This window comes from Telopea speciosissima, chromosome 6, assembly GCF_018873765.1.
Source record: "Telopea speciosissima isolate NSW1024214 ecotype Mountain lineage chromosome 6, Tspe_v1, whole genome shotgun sequence".
Taxonomy (NCBI): Eukaryota; Viridiplantae; Streptophyta; class Magnoliopsida; order Proteales; family Proteaceae; genus Telopea; species Telopea speciosissima.
The window spans coordinates 42,469,078-42,486,351 of record NC_057921.1 but is presented as its reverse complement, the minus strand read 5'-3'; the positions used below and the strand labels follow the sequence as shown (position 1 = coordinate 42,486,351).

At 39.3% G+C, this 17,274-nt stretch overlaps 1 protein-coding gene across 2 annotated transcripts in view; it reads left to right on the top strand.

Moving 5' to 3' along the window:
- LOC122664392 (synaptotagmin-5) overlaps positions 1-17,274 on the top strand; it is a 66,994-nt gene that overhangs the window by 12,539 nt on the left and 37,181 nt on the right. For both annotated transcript variants that reach the window (XM_043860186.1, XM_043860185.1), the window contains exons 6-9: positions 10,082-10,207; positions 14,806-14,949; positions 15,125-15,547; positions 15,688-15,822. In XM_043860186.1, the coding sequence (XP_043716121.1) occupies positions 10,082-10,207; positions 14,806-14,949; positions 15,125-15,547; positions 15,688-15,822 (828 nt within the window). The remainder of the gene's footprint in view (positions 1-10,081; positions 10,208-14,805; positions 14,950-15,124; positions 15,548-15,687; positions 15,823-17,274) is intronic.

The window sequence follows — 17,274 nt, the reverse complement described above, 5'->3', positions numbered from 1 at the left end:
TAGACCCATCTGCATCCAACTGGGACACGTCCCTTGGGAAGATCCACCAATTGCTAAGTACCATTCTTTTCAAGAGCCATCATCTCCTCAAACATAGCTTGTCTCCACTTTAGGTCAGACATAGCATCAGTAACATTCCTGGGAATAGAAGCTGTAGAGAGAGCAGCAATAAAGGCAAGACCTATAGGAGAAAGAACATCATAGGAAACAAACTGGGCTATAGGATTAGTACAAGCTCTTTTCCCCTTTTTAACAGCAATAGGAAGGTCTAAATCAGATGGAGGAGAAGGGATATCACCTGATTGAGGAGAATGAATCTCAGGATGTGGATCTGGATCCAAAGAGGACTTTTGGTAGGTCTTCTTTCCTTCATTATGCAAGCCTTCACCTCTCTTGTATTTAATGTGGTAATCCTTCTCCTTACCAGGACCACTGTCAACAACTAAATCTATATTCACATCCACAGCCACAGCCACAGCCTTGTGCTTTCCAATGTCAAGCATAAAGGGAGAGATAGGTAGAGGATAATGAAGGAAATCAGCAGTTTGTTCACTTCCACAACTCTCCCCCTGAAGAGGATGCTGAGATGGTGCAAAGAAAGGGACAGACTCAAGGAAAGTCACATCTCTGGAGGTGAGGCATCTGCGAGAAGATGGGTGATAGCACTTGTAACCTTTGGTAGTAGAAGAGTACCCAAGAAAGAGACACTTGAGAGCTTTGGGATCAAGTTTAGTACGATGTGATTTGTTAACATGCACATAACAAACACACCTAAAGACTTTAGGAGGAAGAGAGAAAGCAGAAACCTGTGGAGATAAGATTTCTAAGGGAGATTTGAAATCAAGAAGTTTGGTAGGCATGCGATTAATGAGAAAGGAAGCAGTGAGAACAGCTGTAGACCAGAAGGTCTTGGGAATATGCTTGCCAAATAAGAGACTACGAGTGACCTCCAATAAATGGCATTTTTCCTCTTAGCAACCCCATTTTGTTGGGGTGTGTCACCACACGCGAACTGATGGATAATGCCATTATTAGTGAAGAAGGCTTGGAGGCCACCAAACATATATTCTCCTCCTTTATCAGACTGAACAATTTTGATGAGTATCAAACTGAGTAAGAATCATCTGATAAAAATTCTGAAATGCATCACAAACATCACTTTTATGTTTCATAAGAATCGTCCAAGTAGCATGAGAAAAATCATCAACAAATGACACAAAGTAATGATAGCCAAATAAAGAGGTAGTAGGGGAAGGTCCCCAAACATCAGAATGCACAATATGGAAAGGAGCAGCAGTTCTATTACCATGATATGGATAAGAAGAACGACAATGTTTGGCAAACATACATGGTTCACATTGAAAAACATGAGAAGAAGCAATAAAAGAAAATAAGTGAGGCAACTGTTTCCTCATTACAACAAAATATGGATGGCCAAGACGACGATGCCATAACATAATAGACTCCACAGAACTACTATCATTACGTCCACACACATAGGATTGAGCTGTGGGCAAAAAGGGTCAAAAAGGTAAAGGCCTTGCTCCTCACGTTCACTACCAATAATCCTCTTCGTCACCAAATTCTGAAAAGGACAGTGAGAAGGAAAAATGTGACACAACAGTTCAGAGAATTAGTCAAGTGACTCGCAGATAAAAGATTAAGTGTAAGGTTAGGGACATGAAGAACGGAAGTAAGGGAAATAGATGATGTAACAAGGATACTACCCTTACCAGATAATCAGATATGGAGGAAAGGGAGCCATTAGCTACCCTAACCTTATCCTTACCAGAGCAAATGATATAGGAATCATAACAATGGGACGTACCAGTCATGTGGTCAGTGGCACCAGAGTCAATGACCCAAGACTGGGTTGCAATAGAAGCGGAGGTGGAGACCTGCAAAGCTGAGGATGAAGAAGAGCTGGCCACTGTGGGTGCAGGAGATATACTCAGCTATGACATGACCCTGCGAAACACTGCATCTGCCAAAGTGGAGTCATCCTATGTAGCATCTGCCTCAGTCATCACAGAGTGTGCTCTAGCTCCCCCTCTACGGCCACCACGACCTCGAGTGCCAGGAGGACGACCATGAAGAGACCAACACTAATCCTTGGTGTGTCCAATTCTCCTACAATGATCACATTTAAACCTGTCTCTCCCAACTCCACTGGCACCAACTGTCTCCACTGCTCTGTCTTCTTCACGGTTAGGCCCTTGGCCTCTACCACCTCTACGGGTGTCTCGGAAAGAACTAGAATTGAGAGCTGAACTCTCAAGAGATGATGCTGGTGTTGGTTCCATAGCAACATGCGGAGTCTCCTTACTCTGTAAGTAACTACAGACCTCACTAAGAGATGGGAAGGGAGACCGACCTAAAATCTGGAGCCTGATTGGCTCATAGTCAGGGTTCAGACCACCAAGTAAAGTGAAGACACGCTCCTTTTCAAGAGTGCGATACACCTTTGCTTCATCCTCTGAGTTGGTCAAGTGAAGATCCCTGTAGTGGTCATACTCCTCTAAAAGACCAAGAAAAGCATTGTAGTATGCAGAAATGGTCCTGTCACCTTGCCTCATTGAGTTAATTTTTTGGTGAAGCTGATAGACCTTGGAAGAGTCACTCACTCTATCAAAAATCTGGGAGACATTGTCCCAGATTGCTTTGGCAGTTTCTTTTCTTATAAACCTTCTCCCAATCTCGAGTGTCATGGAGAAAATTAACCATATCATGACTGTAGAGTTTTCGGTCTCCCATTTGTCATAGGTAGGTGAACCAGGCTCTGGAGCTTTAATAGTACCAGTAATGTACCCAAGTTTCCCTTTGCTCCTAAGGGAAAGCTTCATAGAGTGTGACCAGTCCAAGTAGTTAGTGCCATCAAGCTTCACAATGGAAATCTGTGTATGTGTGCTCTCATAAACCAACTGAGGGGCAGCTAGAGTGGGCTGTGAATCAACCGAACCAAGTCCAAATGTACCCAAATCAACCATATTGTATGGGAAACAACACTTAACCATAAACCAGATTTCCAACAGCAAGTGGGGAGTACACACTCAACCCAAATAGAGGATACCAACACAAAACAGAAATTCCAGCAAGGAAGAAAACAAGTACCAGCTGGACAAAGCTTCACCCTAACACTCTCGAAGGAGTAAAAACAACTTACACAAGCTCCAAGACTTCAAATACAGGTATTCATAATCACCCCTCAGCCAAAAAGAAGCCCAATGTACCCTAAATGCAAGAATAAGAGAAGGGCAGCAATATCGGGTTTACCTGGGCAGAAAAGAGACACCATGAAACTGAGTTATGCTCAAAGAAGAGCCTCATCCATCAATAGAGAACACTAGAGGCAGAAGTAGGACCCTTATACGATCCTAGTAAGCTGCTCCAACAACCAAACCCATGCCGAAATGGAGATGAAACAGGGATTGCAACCTGCAACTGGCGGAAATCTGACTGCAGGTAGATGAGCTTCAAAACTCCACGAGGGCTTCAACAAAGCTCAAAAAACATCTTCCATCTCTTAAATAGGTTGTATATTACCTATCTCATGGTATTCCAGCAAGTTGTTTACATGAGAGCCTCTTCCTTGGAATCCCATGTGTGCTAGGGTTCTAAAGAGAGGGAAAAGAATAGAAGCAAGAGGATTGATGCGACTCTCAAACCTAAAGCTCTGATACCAAGTTAGATTTTAGGTTAGGAAAGTAGGTAAGAAGAGGAGAAGAAGTTGGAGGAGGAAGGAGACAAGGAGAAAGAAGAGAAACTATTTCGGTTGTAATTGTTGTGTTGGAGATTATTCTCTCCACACCTATATTACTCAAATAACAACTCTTAACATATTACATCCAACCTCCCTAGGGAGGTAAAAAGTAAAATGAAGAAAAAGAAGAAATTACATAATAAAGGAACTAGATAAGGTCCAGTTCCTAAGGTACCCCTAGGACATAAAGTCTAATAACTCTAACATAACCTTATTAAGAAAAGTTTTTGTATGGATGAACGGGTGGATGGGTATTTGGCAATTGACTGACCTAGGAATGAAAAGAGTTGTTCATTCCAAGTAAACTATACAAATAAAATTAGAGATTGGTAATAGACAGATGGTGTTGCCGTGTTGATTTGTTTTGGTAATTTTTAGGTTAATATATGGAATTGAAAATTGTGATTAAGAAATTTCATTGTCATGGTAAATTGAAAATTCTGTAGCAACTGAGAAAGGAACCTACTATTTCGGAGAACCAATTTGGTTTTATGCTAGGAAGATCCACGATGGAAGCTATTTTCTTACTTAGGAGGCTCATGGAAAGATATAGAGAGGGCAACAAGGATCTCCATATGATCTTTATTGACCTTGACAAAGCTTATGACAGAGTTCCTAGAGAGTTAATCTGGCATATGCTGGAGAAGAGAAGGGTTTCAAGTAAATATGTGGACATAATTAAAGATGTGTATGATGGCGTGGTGACTAGCGTAAGACTGTGGGGAGTCATGGTAGTGAGTTCCCAATTATAATTGGGTTACACCAAGGATCTGCCTTAAGCCCTTATTTGTTTGCTTTTATCATGGATGACTTAACTAGAGACATTCAAGAGGAGGTTCCTTGGTGTATGCTGTTTGCGGACGATATTGTTTAGGACTTTTGGTGGATGAGACAAATGCAGGGATAAACGCAAAGTTGGAGTTATGAAGATCAACCCTAGAGTCAAAAGGTTTCAAGATAAGTAGAACAAAGACAGAGTATATGGTATGTAACTTTAGTCATACTAGAACGGGTAATGAGGTGGTGAATATTGATGAGGGGGAGATTCTACAAAGTGACTATTTTAGATATCTGGGCTCAATCATAAATAAAGAAGGTGATATAGAGGATGCAGTGGCTCAGAGTATTAAAATAGGATGGATGAAGTGGAGAGGTGTATCTGGAGTGTTGTGTGATCGGGGTATTCCTTTAAAGCTTAAAGAAAAATTTTATAGGATGTATATTGTGGAATGTTGGGCTGTTAAGAAGCATCATATAGGTAAACTAAGTGTTGTGGAGATGAGGATGTTGAGATGGATGTGTGGTAAGACTAGGAAGGATAAAGTACATAATGATAATATTAGAGGTGTTTAGGGTGTAGCTCCGATACATGATAAGCTACAAGAAAGCCGTTTGAGGTGGCATGGCCATGTTCAATGGAGGACTTGGGATGCTTCAGTACAGAGGAGTGATTTGATTCAAATTGAAGAATCTAAATGCGCCATGGGCAAGCCTAAACTTATTAGCCTGGGAGAAGTGGTGAGGGAAAAGATGCATTTAGGGCTTCTATCATGTTTGTCGTCGAATAGAGCTGATTGGAGGGCAAAGATCCATGTAGTCGACCCCATTTACTTGGGATAAGGATGAGTTGTTGTGGAGGGCAAGAATCCATCTTCCCGTCCCCATTTAGTTCTGTTGAGTTATGTAACCCGAAAGGGTATTTTGAGCCTTTTCCCACATAGCTAGTAGAGTCGGCTATGTGGGGGGTTTATATGTAATTATGTCCACTCTTTGAAAGTTATAAATAAAGGGCTTGATGATCACATTGATCATTCAAGCATTCCATTCTAAATTGTTTTGTTAACATGGTATCAGAGCTAACTAATTTGATCTAGGTGTCAGAACACCCCCCCCATCGTTTTTTTTCTTCTTCATCTTCTTCTCTCTTTCTCTCAGTCTCTTCTTCTTCTTCTTCTTTTTTTTCTGGTTTTCCACCCTTATTAGAGGGCGGCACTAAGGAGTGATCGAATGATCTAGTTGCTGCCCTCCATCTTACCTCTACAATCAATCATATAAAGAAGGTTTTCTGTGATAGCTGCTGCTTCCCTTTCTTTTGCGATTTTTGGAGACTCCTTGAAGATCAAGTCTCAATCACCATTGGAGATTGATTGTTCGTATTGGAGATCCATTCTGGCAGCCTTGGACAACATCTATAACCAGTCATCATCAACAATTGAAGCCCCCTACCCTACATCAATCTCAGCTTTCAGGGTTTTATAAAACCCTAACAATTATTGATTTTAGGGTTAGGGCTGTCACCTCTTGCTGATTTTTTGAGGGGAGTTCTATCCATACCAGAGGAGCACTTAACCTTGATATCAGCCATATCTACTGAGTTTTTTTTAAAAATTCAGGTCCTCTTCTCCTTGGATCGATTTCTCCAAATATCAATCTCTTTTCTCTGGTTCTTCTTTGGCTGGCTGCATCGATCCACATTGCTGGTTCTGTTGATTGGTTGTTTGCAAGCATGTCAGGTTCAGATATTACTACTGCTACTTCTGGGATTGATGGACAGACAAGGATTGAGTATTTACCTTTTGCTACGCCTATCAAATTCAATGGAACAAATTACTTAATGTGGTCTAGATCTACTTATTTGACCATTGCTGGTTGAGGACTTACTAGACATAATATTGGCAGTGACACAAAGCCAGCTGAAACTGGTCCTCTTCAGGATCGATGGGTGTCCAATGATGCTATGGTGATGTCCTATTTGCTGCACTCTATGCAACCTGACCTCTCTAGCAACTACTTATTATTGCATACAACCCATCAAATATGGAGTGCTGCCAAAGAGACTTATGGGCAAGTAGGGAATGATGCAGGTGTATGAGATTCGAAAGAAGGTTCATGACACCACACAGAAGGAACTGTCCGTCTCTAAATACTATGCTGACCTAAAGAGTTTATGGTAGCAATTGGATCAATACTCAGATTTTCAGCCTTCTACTGTAGCTGATATTGCTGCCTATCGCAAACACGTGGACAAAATTCGTGTCTTTGACTTCTTGGCGGGCCTGAATGTTGAATATGATCCCCATTCGTGTGAAAGTGCTTAGCCGATCTCCATTCCCTACATTAGAGGAGTCCTTTGCTTTGGTTCATACTGAGGAGACTCGTAGGGCTGCTATGTTGCACACCACTACTGTTGATAGATCTGCCTTACAAGCTGGTTCCAACCCTACTTCCATTACCATTACCGATGGTGGTAATGCTGCCTCTAAGGAGCCTGTAAAGTGTGAACACTGCAACAAACCCCATCACACTAAGGCTACTTGCTGGAAATTACATGGGAAACCTGCTGACTTTGAGACGAAACATGGTCGTGGGAAGTCCAAGTCTAAGGCTAATCACACTGAAACTACTGTTGCTGCCCCTTCTACAGACATTGGTCTCACTCCGGATGAACTTTTTCTGGTTCTCACTTTGCTTCAGGTATTCCAGTAGGTAGTCATTATGCATTGGCTGTTTCCAGTCCTTGGATTATAGACTCCGATGCAACTTACTACATGACTGGTTCCTCCCATATTTTTCACCAGTATTCTCCCTCTTCTGGGAAAGACACTGTTCGAGTGGCTAATGGTTCCCTTTCTTCTATATCTAGAAAGGGTTCCATTCGCTGCTCTCCTACCCTTACATTATCTTCTGTTTTGCATGTTCCCTCTTTTTCTACTGATCTTCTTTCAATTAGTAGTCTTACCAAAGATTTAAACTGCAAAATAACCTTTTTATCCTTCTCACTGTGTCATGCAGGATCTGGTGAAAGGGACGACGATTGGGGGTGGTAAGGTACATGGTGGTCTCTACTTACTCGACACGGGTCCAACTTCTCTTCTGCTAGCTTCATCTCCAGCTCATCAGTTACACTTGGCCACGTCTCCTGATCTCCATCTATGGAATTGTCGGCTTGGCCAGCCTCCCCTTAGAGCTTTAGCTTTTTTATTTCCTCACTTAGTCAAAGATTGTAAACGGATGAGTTTTTATGTGAGGCTTGTGTTTTGTCCAAATAGACTCGTTCCAATTATTATGGGTCCTTGCCCGTCGTGCTTCCATTTTTGGTCATAGATGGTTTGTTTCCTTTATAGACTGTTATACTCGCACCACCACCTGGGTGTACATGATGCAACACAAGAGTAAGGTTTTTCTATGTTTTTAGCTCTTTCATTGTATGGTTCAAACCCAATTCATTGCAACCCTAAAAATTCTGCATAGTGACAATGGTAGAGAATACATGGAGGGGTCAGTTCCAAACTTATTTGGCTGATAATGGGATACTTCATCAGACCAACTATGTCGACAATCCTGCCCAGAATGCAGTGGCTGAAAGAAAGAATCGTCATCTTTTGGAGGTTGCTCGGGCCATTATGTTTGCATGGCAGGTTCCTTCTCAATACTGGAGTGATGCTATCCTTACCGTTGCCTACCTCATAAACCGCATGCCCTACCCGCCCTGCACTTACAGACATTCTCCAGGGTTCTTCTCTTGTTGTTCCACCGAAAATATTTGGTTGTGTTTGTTATGCTCGCAACCATCATCCTCATGGCAAGTTTGATCCTTGTGGCATTCGGTGTATCTTTTTGGGCTACTCCGCTACCCAAAAAGGATACAAGTGTTATCACCCTCCCACTCGGCGTACTCTGGTCACTATGGACATTGTCTTCCATGAATCCTTGACGTATTATTCTCAGCAACCTCTTCAGGGGGAGCATGATCTAGGTTTTGACGATACTACCGGTTCCTATTCAGGGGGAGCCATCTCCTCCAGCCTCGAAGTTTTGTTCCTGTTCAAGGGGAGAGTAGATTTGTGAGTCAGATTCCTATTGATAAAATCTATGCCTGGGTCCTTAAGCACAAGGAGCAAGTTGAGACTACCACTACTACTGTACCTCTTCTCCAATTGTCAGATCTTGATCTTGAGCCTGCTACTCCATTTGGTAAGGATCCTTCTCTTGAATTACCTATTGTTGTTCGTAAAGGCATTAGGTCTTGTACCTGACATCCCATTTCCAATGTTGTTTCCAATGATTATTTGTCTTCTTCCTATCGTGCCTTTATGTCTTCTTCTTTCCTTTGTTTCTATTCCACAAAAGTAGTAGGAGGCAATTGCAGATCCAAAGTGTAAAGCAACCATTATGGAAGAGATGAAAGTCTTATCCAAAAAGGAGACGTGGGAGTTGGTGGTTCTTCCTCCGGGTAAGAAACCAGTCGGCTGTAAATGGGTATTTGTCGTCAAGCAGAAAATGGATGGCTCTGTAGATAAATACAAGACAAGACTTGTGACCAAGGGGTTCATTCAAACCTATGGGATCGACTACCAAGAGACTTTTGCCCCAATTGCAAAGTTGAGTATTGTTCGGGTTTTATTGTCAGATGCTGTCAATTTGGGCTGGGATTTGCAGCAATTGGACATAAAAAATGCCATTCTTCATGGAGAGCTGGAAAAGGAAGTTTGTATGGAGATTCTTCAGGTTTTTCTTGTGACAAAACTCATGAGAAATGTTGTAGACTGAAGTGGGCATTATATGGGCTGAAGGTTTGGTAGGTTCCATAAAGCCATGAACTCTATAGGGTACAAACAGAGTAATGCTGATCACACCTTGTTCATTGTATACTTTTTGTGAAGTCAAGTGATCAGCATGCTGATGTCTTCACTAAAGGGCTGAGTGGAAAGATGTTTCATCCTAATTTGGTCAAGTTGGGCATGTGTGATATCTATGCACCAACTTGAGGGAGAGGGTTGACTTATGTTTATAAAAGGGTATTTTGGGCCTTTCCCCCCATAGCTAGTAGAGTCGGCTATGTGGGAGGTTTATTTGTAATTCTGTCCACTCTTTGAAAGTTATAAATAAAGGGCTTGATGATCACATTGATCATTCAAGCATTCAATTCTAAATTTTTCTGTTAACAAGTTCAGATAAGGCTGTGTAGTGTTGTTGTTGTGTTCTTTTCTGTTTACTATTATTATCAATTTTTTGTCTTTGCAAGGATCCATGTAGCCGACCTTATTTAGTTGGGATAAGGATGATTTATTTAATTCAATACCAAATTAACATAATGTATTTGATGCTTTGATTATGAGTAGTGATATATCTCAGTTGTGGCTCCCCTTCCCCTTCACACCCCCCCCCCCAAAAAAAAAAAAAAAAGAGAGAGAGAGAGAGAGAGAGAGAGAGAGTAGTGATACGCCTTCTTTAGGTTAGTGATTCTATTAGTCTTTTCTTATCATTGTAAATTCCAACTGTATTGATCTCATAAAAAAAATTCTCTGAAAGTGTTGACAGCGAATCATGCACATGGGTTTTGACTGGGACACAAGTGACATGAGCATTATGTTGTTCACAAAGTTAGCCAAGCCGTTACGTGGAACTGCCAGAATTGTCATAAACAGCATCCACATCAAGGGAGATGTATGTCATTTATTCCTCTTCTCTGAAGTTTTATATCTAAAAAAATATCTGCATGAAAAATGGGAAAATTTTGTATTGTAAGATGAAATGGGATAGAAGAAATTATGGAAGTTACTAATGGTTTCTTTTATTTGTTTTATAGATTTGTATACATTGGATTATCTATTTATTTGCAGCTTTAGACTACATTGTTTTCATTTGTCATTTTTGTTTCCATTCATTGTCCTTAACAACAATTACCATGAGTTCCAACTTTGCTACCTTATTTAGTTATTTTCCCTTGCCTAGTTTCTCCTCATTTGCCTTTTATTCCCAGTAGTTTGTACATGATTTCCGTCCATGTACAAACACTACAACTTTGTCCAGATGGTGTCATGTAATTTGTAGACTTTTAACAAAGTTTTGAAATTGAATGAGGATATGGAAAAACTAACACTTCTAGATTGGGTATGACTAGGACAAGGTCTTGTGTGTGAGCAGTTCCTCTACAACAATAGACAAGCAAACTTCTTTAAACAACCAGTACAGGGGAGGAAAAAGCATCTCAAGGTTATTTTTGAAGACAATATTCGAGCTTGTTGTATTTAATATATTTGGTGTGTTAATGTATATGCCCCAAGATGCTTTTCCCCACCTCCATTGTGGTAGTTGTAGGGAGCTTGCACAATATAGGATTTGCTTTCATATTATAACATCTCTACGTAATGATGAGTAGAATTAAAAGAACAATAACTATGGTGATGCTGATAAAAAATAGTAATAATAAGGGGCAATTTCCTAAATGGCCTTAAAAATCTACCATGACGAAAATCAGATGGGGCCTAAATTTTGTGTGCCGGTAAACTTTAAAGTCCCTTGATCATATGTCAAATTCTAGGCTTCGAGCCCAAGCAGAGTTTTCCAAATAGAAAAATATTGCTTTGGAAATCCAGGACTATGGGAGACTGCATAGTAGTGGTTGGAGTACTCTAGGCATGCATAGACATACATGGGAATGCATATCAGTACTGTTAGAGTTCATGTAATAAGGGTACTTTGGGTACTGGTACATTATGTTGTATTGTGCTTTTACTTTTTTACCTTTTTACCTCCCTTTACTGCATTATGTTTATATGGGGGGGGGGTACATATATAATTTCTCCTATTATTGGCTGAGTAAATCAATATGGGGAGCGAAGTCTATTCTCTCCCATACAACTTCTACCGCCAACTTCTCTTCTCTTCATCTTCTTCTCCTTCTCTCATCTTCTTCCTTTGTTCTCTTGCAATCTTTAATTCTAACTTGGTATCAGAGGTCCATGGTTGGTTTGAGAGTCGTATTACAAGTTCCACATCTCCACCCTCTCTTTGGAACCCTAGGATAGAAAGGGGTTCCAAGGAAGAGACTACCATGTAAATAGATTGAAAAAAGCATGAACTACTGGTCAATTTGTTCCAAATTTGTATGGAAGTAATTTGGCCAAAAATCAGAAAAAAAAAATGTTTTCAAAACCTTAAGAATCAAAATCAGCGAAACAGCCATTTGAAACTATACATTTTATATTAAAATTTGTATCACTTCTGTCGAAATGATACCCAAACCACACATAATCGTTGAAATTTTTTCACCGAAACAGCGAAATTTCGACCAAGACCTTGCACTTATTACATTTCACATGGAATTTCGTTTCGATATCTTGCGAAACTGAAATATTTTGCGAAATTTATTACATTTCACATGGAATTTCGTTTCGATATCTTGCGAAACTGAAATATTTTGCGAAATTTCGGTGAAACCTTGAATATTGGTTGTCACGGCATCTAGGCAATCTAAGGCGTTGGAGGGGGGTGGATGCAAGATGACACCAACAAGGCACCTAGGCGATCAAAGCACCTGGATGCCTAGGCGATGCCTTGACAACCATGCTATGTCCACATATTTATATGAAACACTTTTCTTCTCTAACACTTGTTAAATTAACTCTCTAGGGTCATAAGATTTTCCAAGTCAATATTTGTGATCCTTCTTACAATCTCTAAATCTTTACATTACTCTCCTAAGCAAATAAATAGCTTTTGCGGTTGATCTTCTTGGCATAAATCCAAATTGGTTATCCAAAATATTAGTTTATTTTCTCAGCCGGGTTTCAACTACTCTCTCTCATAATTTCATAATATGGCTCATAAGTTTTATTCCTCTCTAGTTATTATAGCTTTGAATATCACCTTTATTTTTACAAATCGGAGCCACAATGCTCGTTATCTTATCAAACAACTAAATTAGCCTAGTTGTTCCACTAATGTCTATGCTCTTCCACACCTCCACTGAAACACCATTTGGACTTATTGCTTTACCTATTTTCATCTTCTTTAATGCTTCCTTTACTTTAGAGTTTAGACACCATAAGTTTTCGTATATATCTAGGACTTGTGGTTTCTTGATGGTTACTACATGTCTACAACCTTGTAAAACACTATTAATTGTATTGTTTTCATTTAGGCTATCTTTGGTATAGTTTTTATTTTTTATTTTTACAAATTTAACATAAATCATTAACGAAAACTATTTTTTATCAAAACATAAAAATGGTTTGGTAACCAATAGACATAAAATGGTTTTTTTGAAGAAATGGGTTTGGTATACCTATGTACAAAATGGTTTTTTGAAAAAAGGGGTTAAGAGATGTTCCCTTCACCCGCCTTCTTTATCACTCTCTCAGCTTCCCAAGCCCTTTGAGTTAAATTGCAAAGCATAAAAATTGTATTCATGGATAAATGGTTCAGAGATGGATTTGTACAGTGGAACATTGATAATGGAGTGAATAGAGACCCGAGATGAGGGATTTATGGGAATGGAGTTCTGTGGTTGTGGTGTTCATCTCTCTCCCTCCCGCTAATTTATTATTTTTGTTTTCTCCACTGTAAAATCACCCAACCGGTTTGTATCGCTTTTTTTTTATATTCAATTTTCCCACTTTCTCTTCTTGTTCTTTGACCACCATGGCTTCCAAAATTCCAATCCCAAGTCATTCTCTTTAAGGCTGAACAAATTAGGAAGGCCCCGGATAAGAATCTTCAGAACTCAGAAACAAAATGTTAGATTTCTTCACACTGTAATACTGTTTTACCCCATCTTGAATAGAATTTCTCTCCATCTTTGAAGGGCCCGGACTCGGAGTAATAGATCTGGTCTCCGTTTTCTCTGCAACCCAGGAACGAAGGAGGAGAAGTGAAAGGGGATAGGAAGAAGAAGATGGGAGATTGTTGGGGGGGGGGTTGCAGGGGTTGAGGCGGGAGAGGAAGATAGGAGATTTATGGGGGAGGGAGAATGAATGGGGGCGGGGTTGTAGGGGAAGGGATGGGGAGCCGATGAGCAGGGAATGGTTGCAAGGAAGAGGGTACGAAGAAGACGAAGAAGAATAAGAAGAAGAAGAGGGGGAGTGGGGCTTGCCTTTCTAATAACAAAATCAAATGACGTTTTTACCCCCCACTTTTGTGGCATATAAGCACATGTTCATTAACATTGAGCGAAAAATAGAACAAAAATAGCTTTTGGCCAAAACACAAAAATGGGTCAAGAGTTGTTTTTGGTTTTTGGTTTTTGGTTTTTGGTTTTTTTCCATCTTTTTTAAATAGAAACAAGCTCCATAAACAATACCAAACAAAACCAAAAACGTTTTTTAAGGCAAAAATAAAAAATAAAAACTATATCAAAGATAGCCTTAGTAAGTTGTAGAAATAGTTTTTCCATCTCTCTTTAATATCCTCATCTAATATGTTTGAGATCTCTGCTCTTCCTTTCCCTCATTATAGCTAATTCATGGATATTCTTTCCCCTTTCTTTGTGCTCAAATTGTTATAGAGATCCTCATATTTCTTAGCCCTTGCTTTCGCTACTATCTTCTTAGTTTCATTTCTAGCGAATTTGTACCTTATTAAATCCTCCACGTCCTTAGTCTTTTGCTAAGTTTAAAAATTTGATTTCTTAGCCTTAATGGCTGCTTGAACTTCATCATACCACCATCAAGTTTCCTTAGATGAATGTCGTTTTTCTTTAGATTCGCCTAGAACTTCTTTAGCAACATTTTTAATATAAGTAGTATCTCGTTCCACATCATATCAGTGTCTCTGTTGAAGTACCACCTTCCCTGTTTACTAATGTATCAGTATGTCTTCAAGTTTTCTCTTTTTATGTTCCACTATCCTAGGGCAAATAATCTCACATTTCCTACGATTCAGTGTTTTAAAACACATATCAATGACCATTAATCTATGTTGGGTGGTTAAGCTCTCTCCTTGTATAACCTTATAATAGTGGCTGAAATAATTTTCACAGATCTCTAGTTGTTTTCCTAATGAGAAAGTTTGTGAAGTAGTGCATGTATCATGTATTGATTATTGGATTGATACAAAATTCATAGATGCCTAGGTTTCAGGGTAATAATATTTTTGAGGACTGGTGTACATGATAGACTTCCTGTTTCAGAACCTTAGTTGGTCATGAAATTTCTAAGAACTTTGGTTGTCGCTCATGCTTTATGTAATGGAGTTATCTTGTGTGGATGTTAAACCAAATCTTTGGAATTGATCGTTATTTTTCTCCAATTTACATTACACAGCTTCTCTTGATGCCAATTCTGGATGGAAAAGCAATTTTGTACTCATTTGAATCAACTCCTGAGGTGAGAATAGGCATTGTCTTTGGAAGTGGTGGGAGCCAAACACTTCCTGCAACAGAACTTCCTGGTGTTTCATCGTGGCTGGTGCGTTTCTCCTCTAAGTTCATGAAATATGTGCTACAAGTTATCAAAATGTCCTTGTGGCATTTGGTCTTCTAAATAAAATTTCATTTTCTCTTGTAACTTTAAATTGATTTCAAAGAAGATTTGGCACATATATTCTAATTTTCACATTACTTGTGTTTTATTTCTCATGCAGGTTAAGCTTTTCAATGATACCTTGATGAAGAAAATGGTTGAGCCTCGACGGCGGTGTTACTCTTTGCCATCAGTAGATTTAAGGAAGAAAGCAGTTGGAGGGATTCTTTCAGTAAAAGTTGTTTCCGCAAGTAAACTGGTGAGGAGTAGCATGAAAAAGAGCTCTTCTGTGAGGCAACACAGCTCTAGAAGAAATGGTTTGGTAGAAGAAGAGAACCTTGATGATAATGATATGCAAACCTTCATCGAAGTCGAACTTGAAGAGCTAACCAGGAGAACAATTGCAAGTCCAGGTTCTAGTCCTAGATGGGATGCAAATTTTAATATGGTTTTGCATGAAGATACAGGAATTCTTAAATTCCATCTTTATGAATGCATTCCAGGCAGTGTGAAGTATGACTATCTAGCCAGTTGTGAAATTCAGGTACTTAAATAGGTACTACATTAATCTTTTCTTTATTGATTTTGCTGTGGCATGCAATTGTGTAACTTTAGAAACACTGTTTGCACATCTTGGATATCTTCTGAATACGAACCAATTTGAAAGTCCTATCTTATTAACAGATGAAATACGTCCTAGATGACTCCACAATATTCTGGGGAATAGGACCTGGATCAAGTGTGCTAGCCAAGCATGTGGAATACTGCGGGAAAGAAGTTGAAATGGTTATTCCGTTTGAGGAAATTAATTCAGGGGAGGTAAAAATCCTCTTAATTGACTTGTAACCATTTCTTTCTGCATATATTCTATATATATAAATATATAATATATATTTGTCTTGTCTAGATGCTGTGTATTCTTTTTAGTGAACAGTAGCCAGAGTGTAGAACCTTTTCTTGAAACTAATGTCAGGGAGCAGCTTATTGAATATTGATGTTTTTGGCTGAAAGTTTTGGTTATTCCAAGCATAAACTTTCTGAAATCAACAAGACCCTAGCTGAATGGAATATGGAGGAGATAACGGATTTGGTTCACCAATTAAATAAGCTGATAGGTAAAATATGCACCAGGTCTAACCTCAGAAAAGGGGATTGCTACGTGCTACCTCTATGCATGTGATAGGATTAGACACCACTAAAAGATGCCAGTTTGCCACTTTACTGTGAGGACAACTTCTATACATGCTCTGAGCTGATTATAAAGTGTGTTTGTTTTGCTAGAACCCTTTGTGTGTGTGCGTTGTCATGAACTACTAGTTTTTTGCTGTGTTAGCCAATATATGATGACTAGAAATTCCAATATTTCTTGGAAAATAATGCCTAATATGAAGGAATTGGAATGTGACTAGTAAAAAAATATCAAATTTCTTTCATGAAATATTTTAAGGTTTAGTATTGATTGTAGAAATATTGGCTCTCACTTTATGTTTACATGGTAAGAGCTATGTATGCTCCAGCTTGAGGGCTTACATTTGGCTAGCACTCCCAATCGTGGGCTAGTCTTATATACAGTAATCAATAAGAAAACATTACAATTAAGAACTCTAAAGACCCCTAAGGTAGTAACACTACTTAACAACTTAAACAATACCATGTATACTAAACGACACTATGACCTGTAAACATATAACTAAACTATACTACAAATTATAAACATCACCACAACGTTAACGCTCCCCCTCAAGCTGGAGCATATATAGCTCCTAAGCTCTAGCTTGGAATGACAAGAACAAACAATAATCTTCAGAAACAAACTTGAACAGATTGTCGTAGAAGCCGGTGGACATCAAACACCAGAACCACAGAAGAAAACTTCTTCCACTCGCAGCACTACATAAACATATCAGGCACCAATAGCATCAAAAGAGAAAAATCCTTCGTGAAGAAGTAACGCACAATATACGCGGAAGAAAAAATCAACCGCAGGCCAGAAAAGAGCAGCAGTGGAAAATAAACAAATCATCGCTGCAGGTCAAAATTCTTTGACTGCAACAGAAATAGAAAAATCCCAAAGAAGAGCAGCAGAAGGAGATGAATAAGTTATCGTTGTGGGCAAATAATCTCCAATACGGACAGTCAAATAATCTTTACAAGTAAGACACAAATGATCTCCAATAAGGCGACATAAGTAGATAATCATCAATAAGAAGACACGGGCAAATAATCTTCGATGAGAAGACACGACAAGAATCTTCACTAAGAAGACAGAAA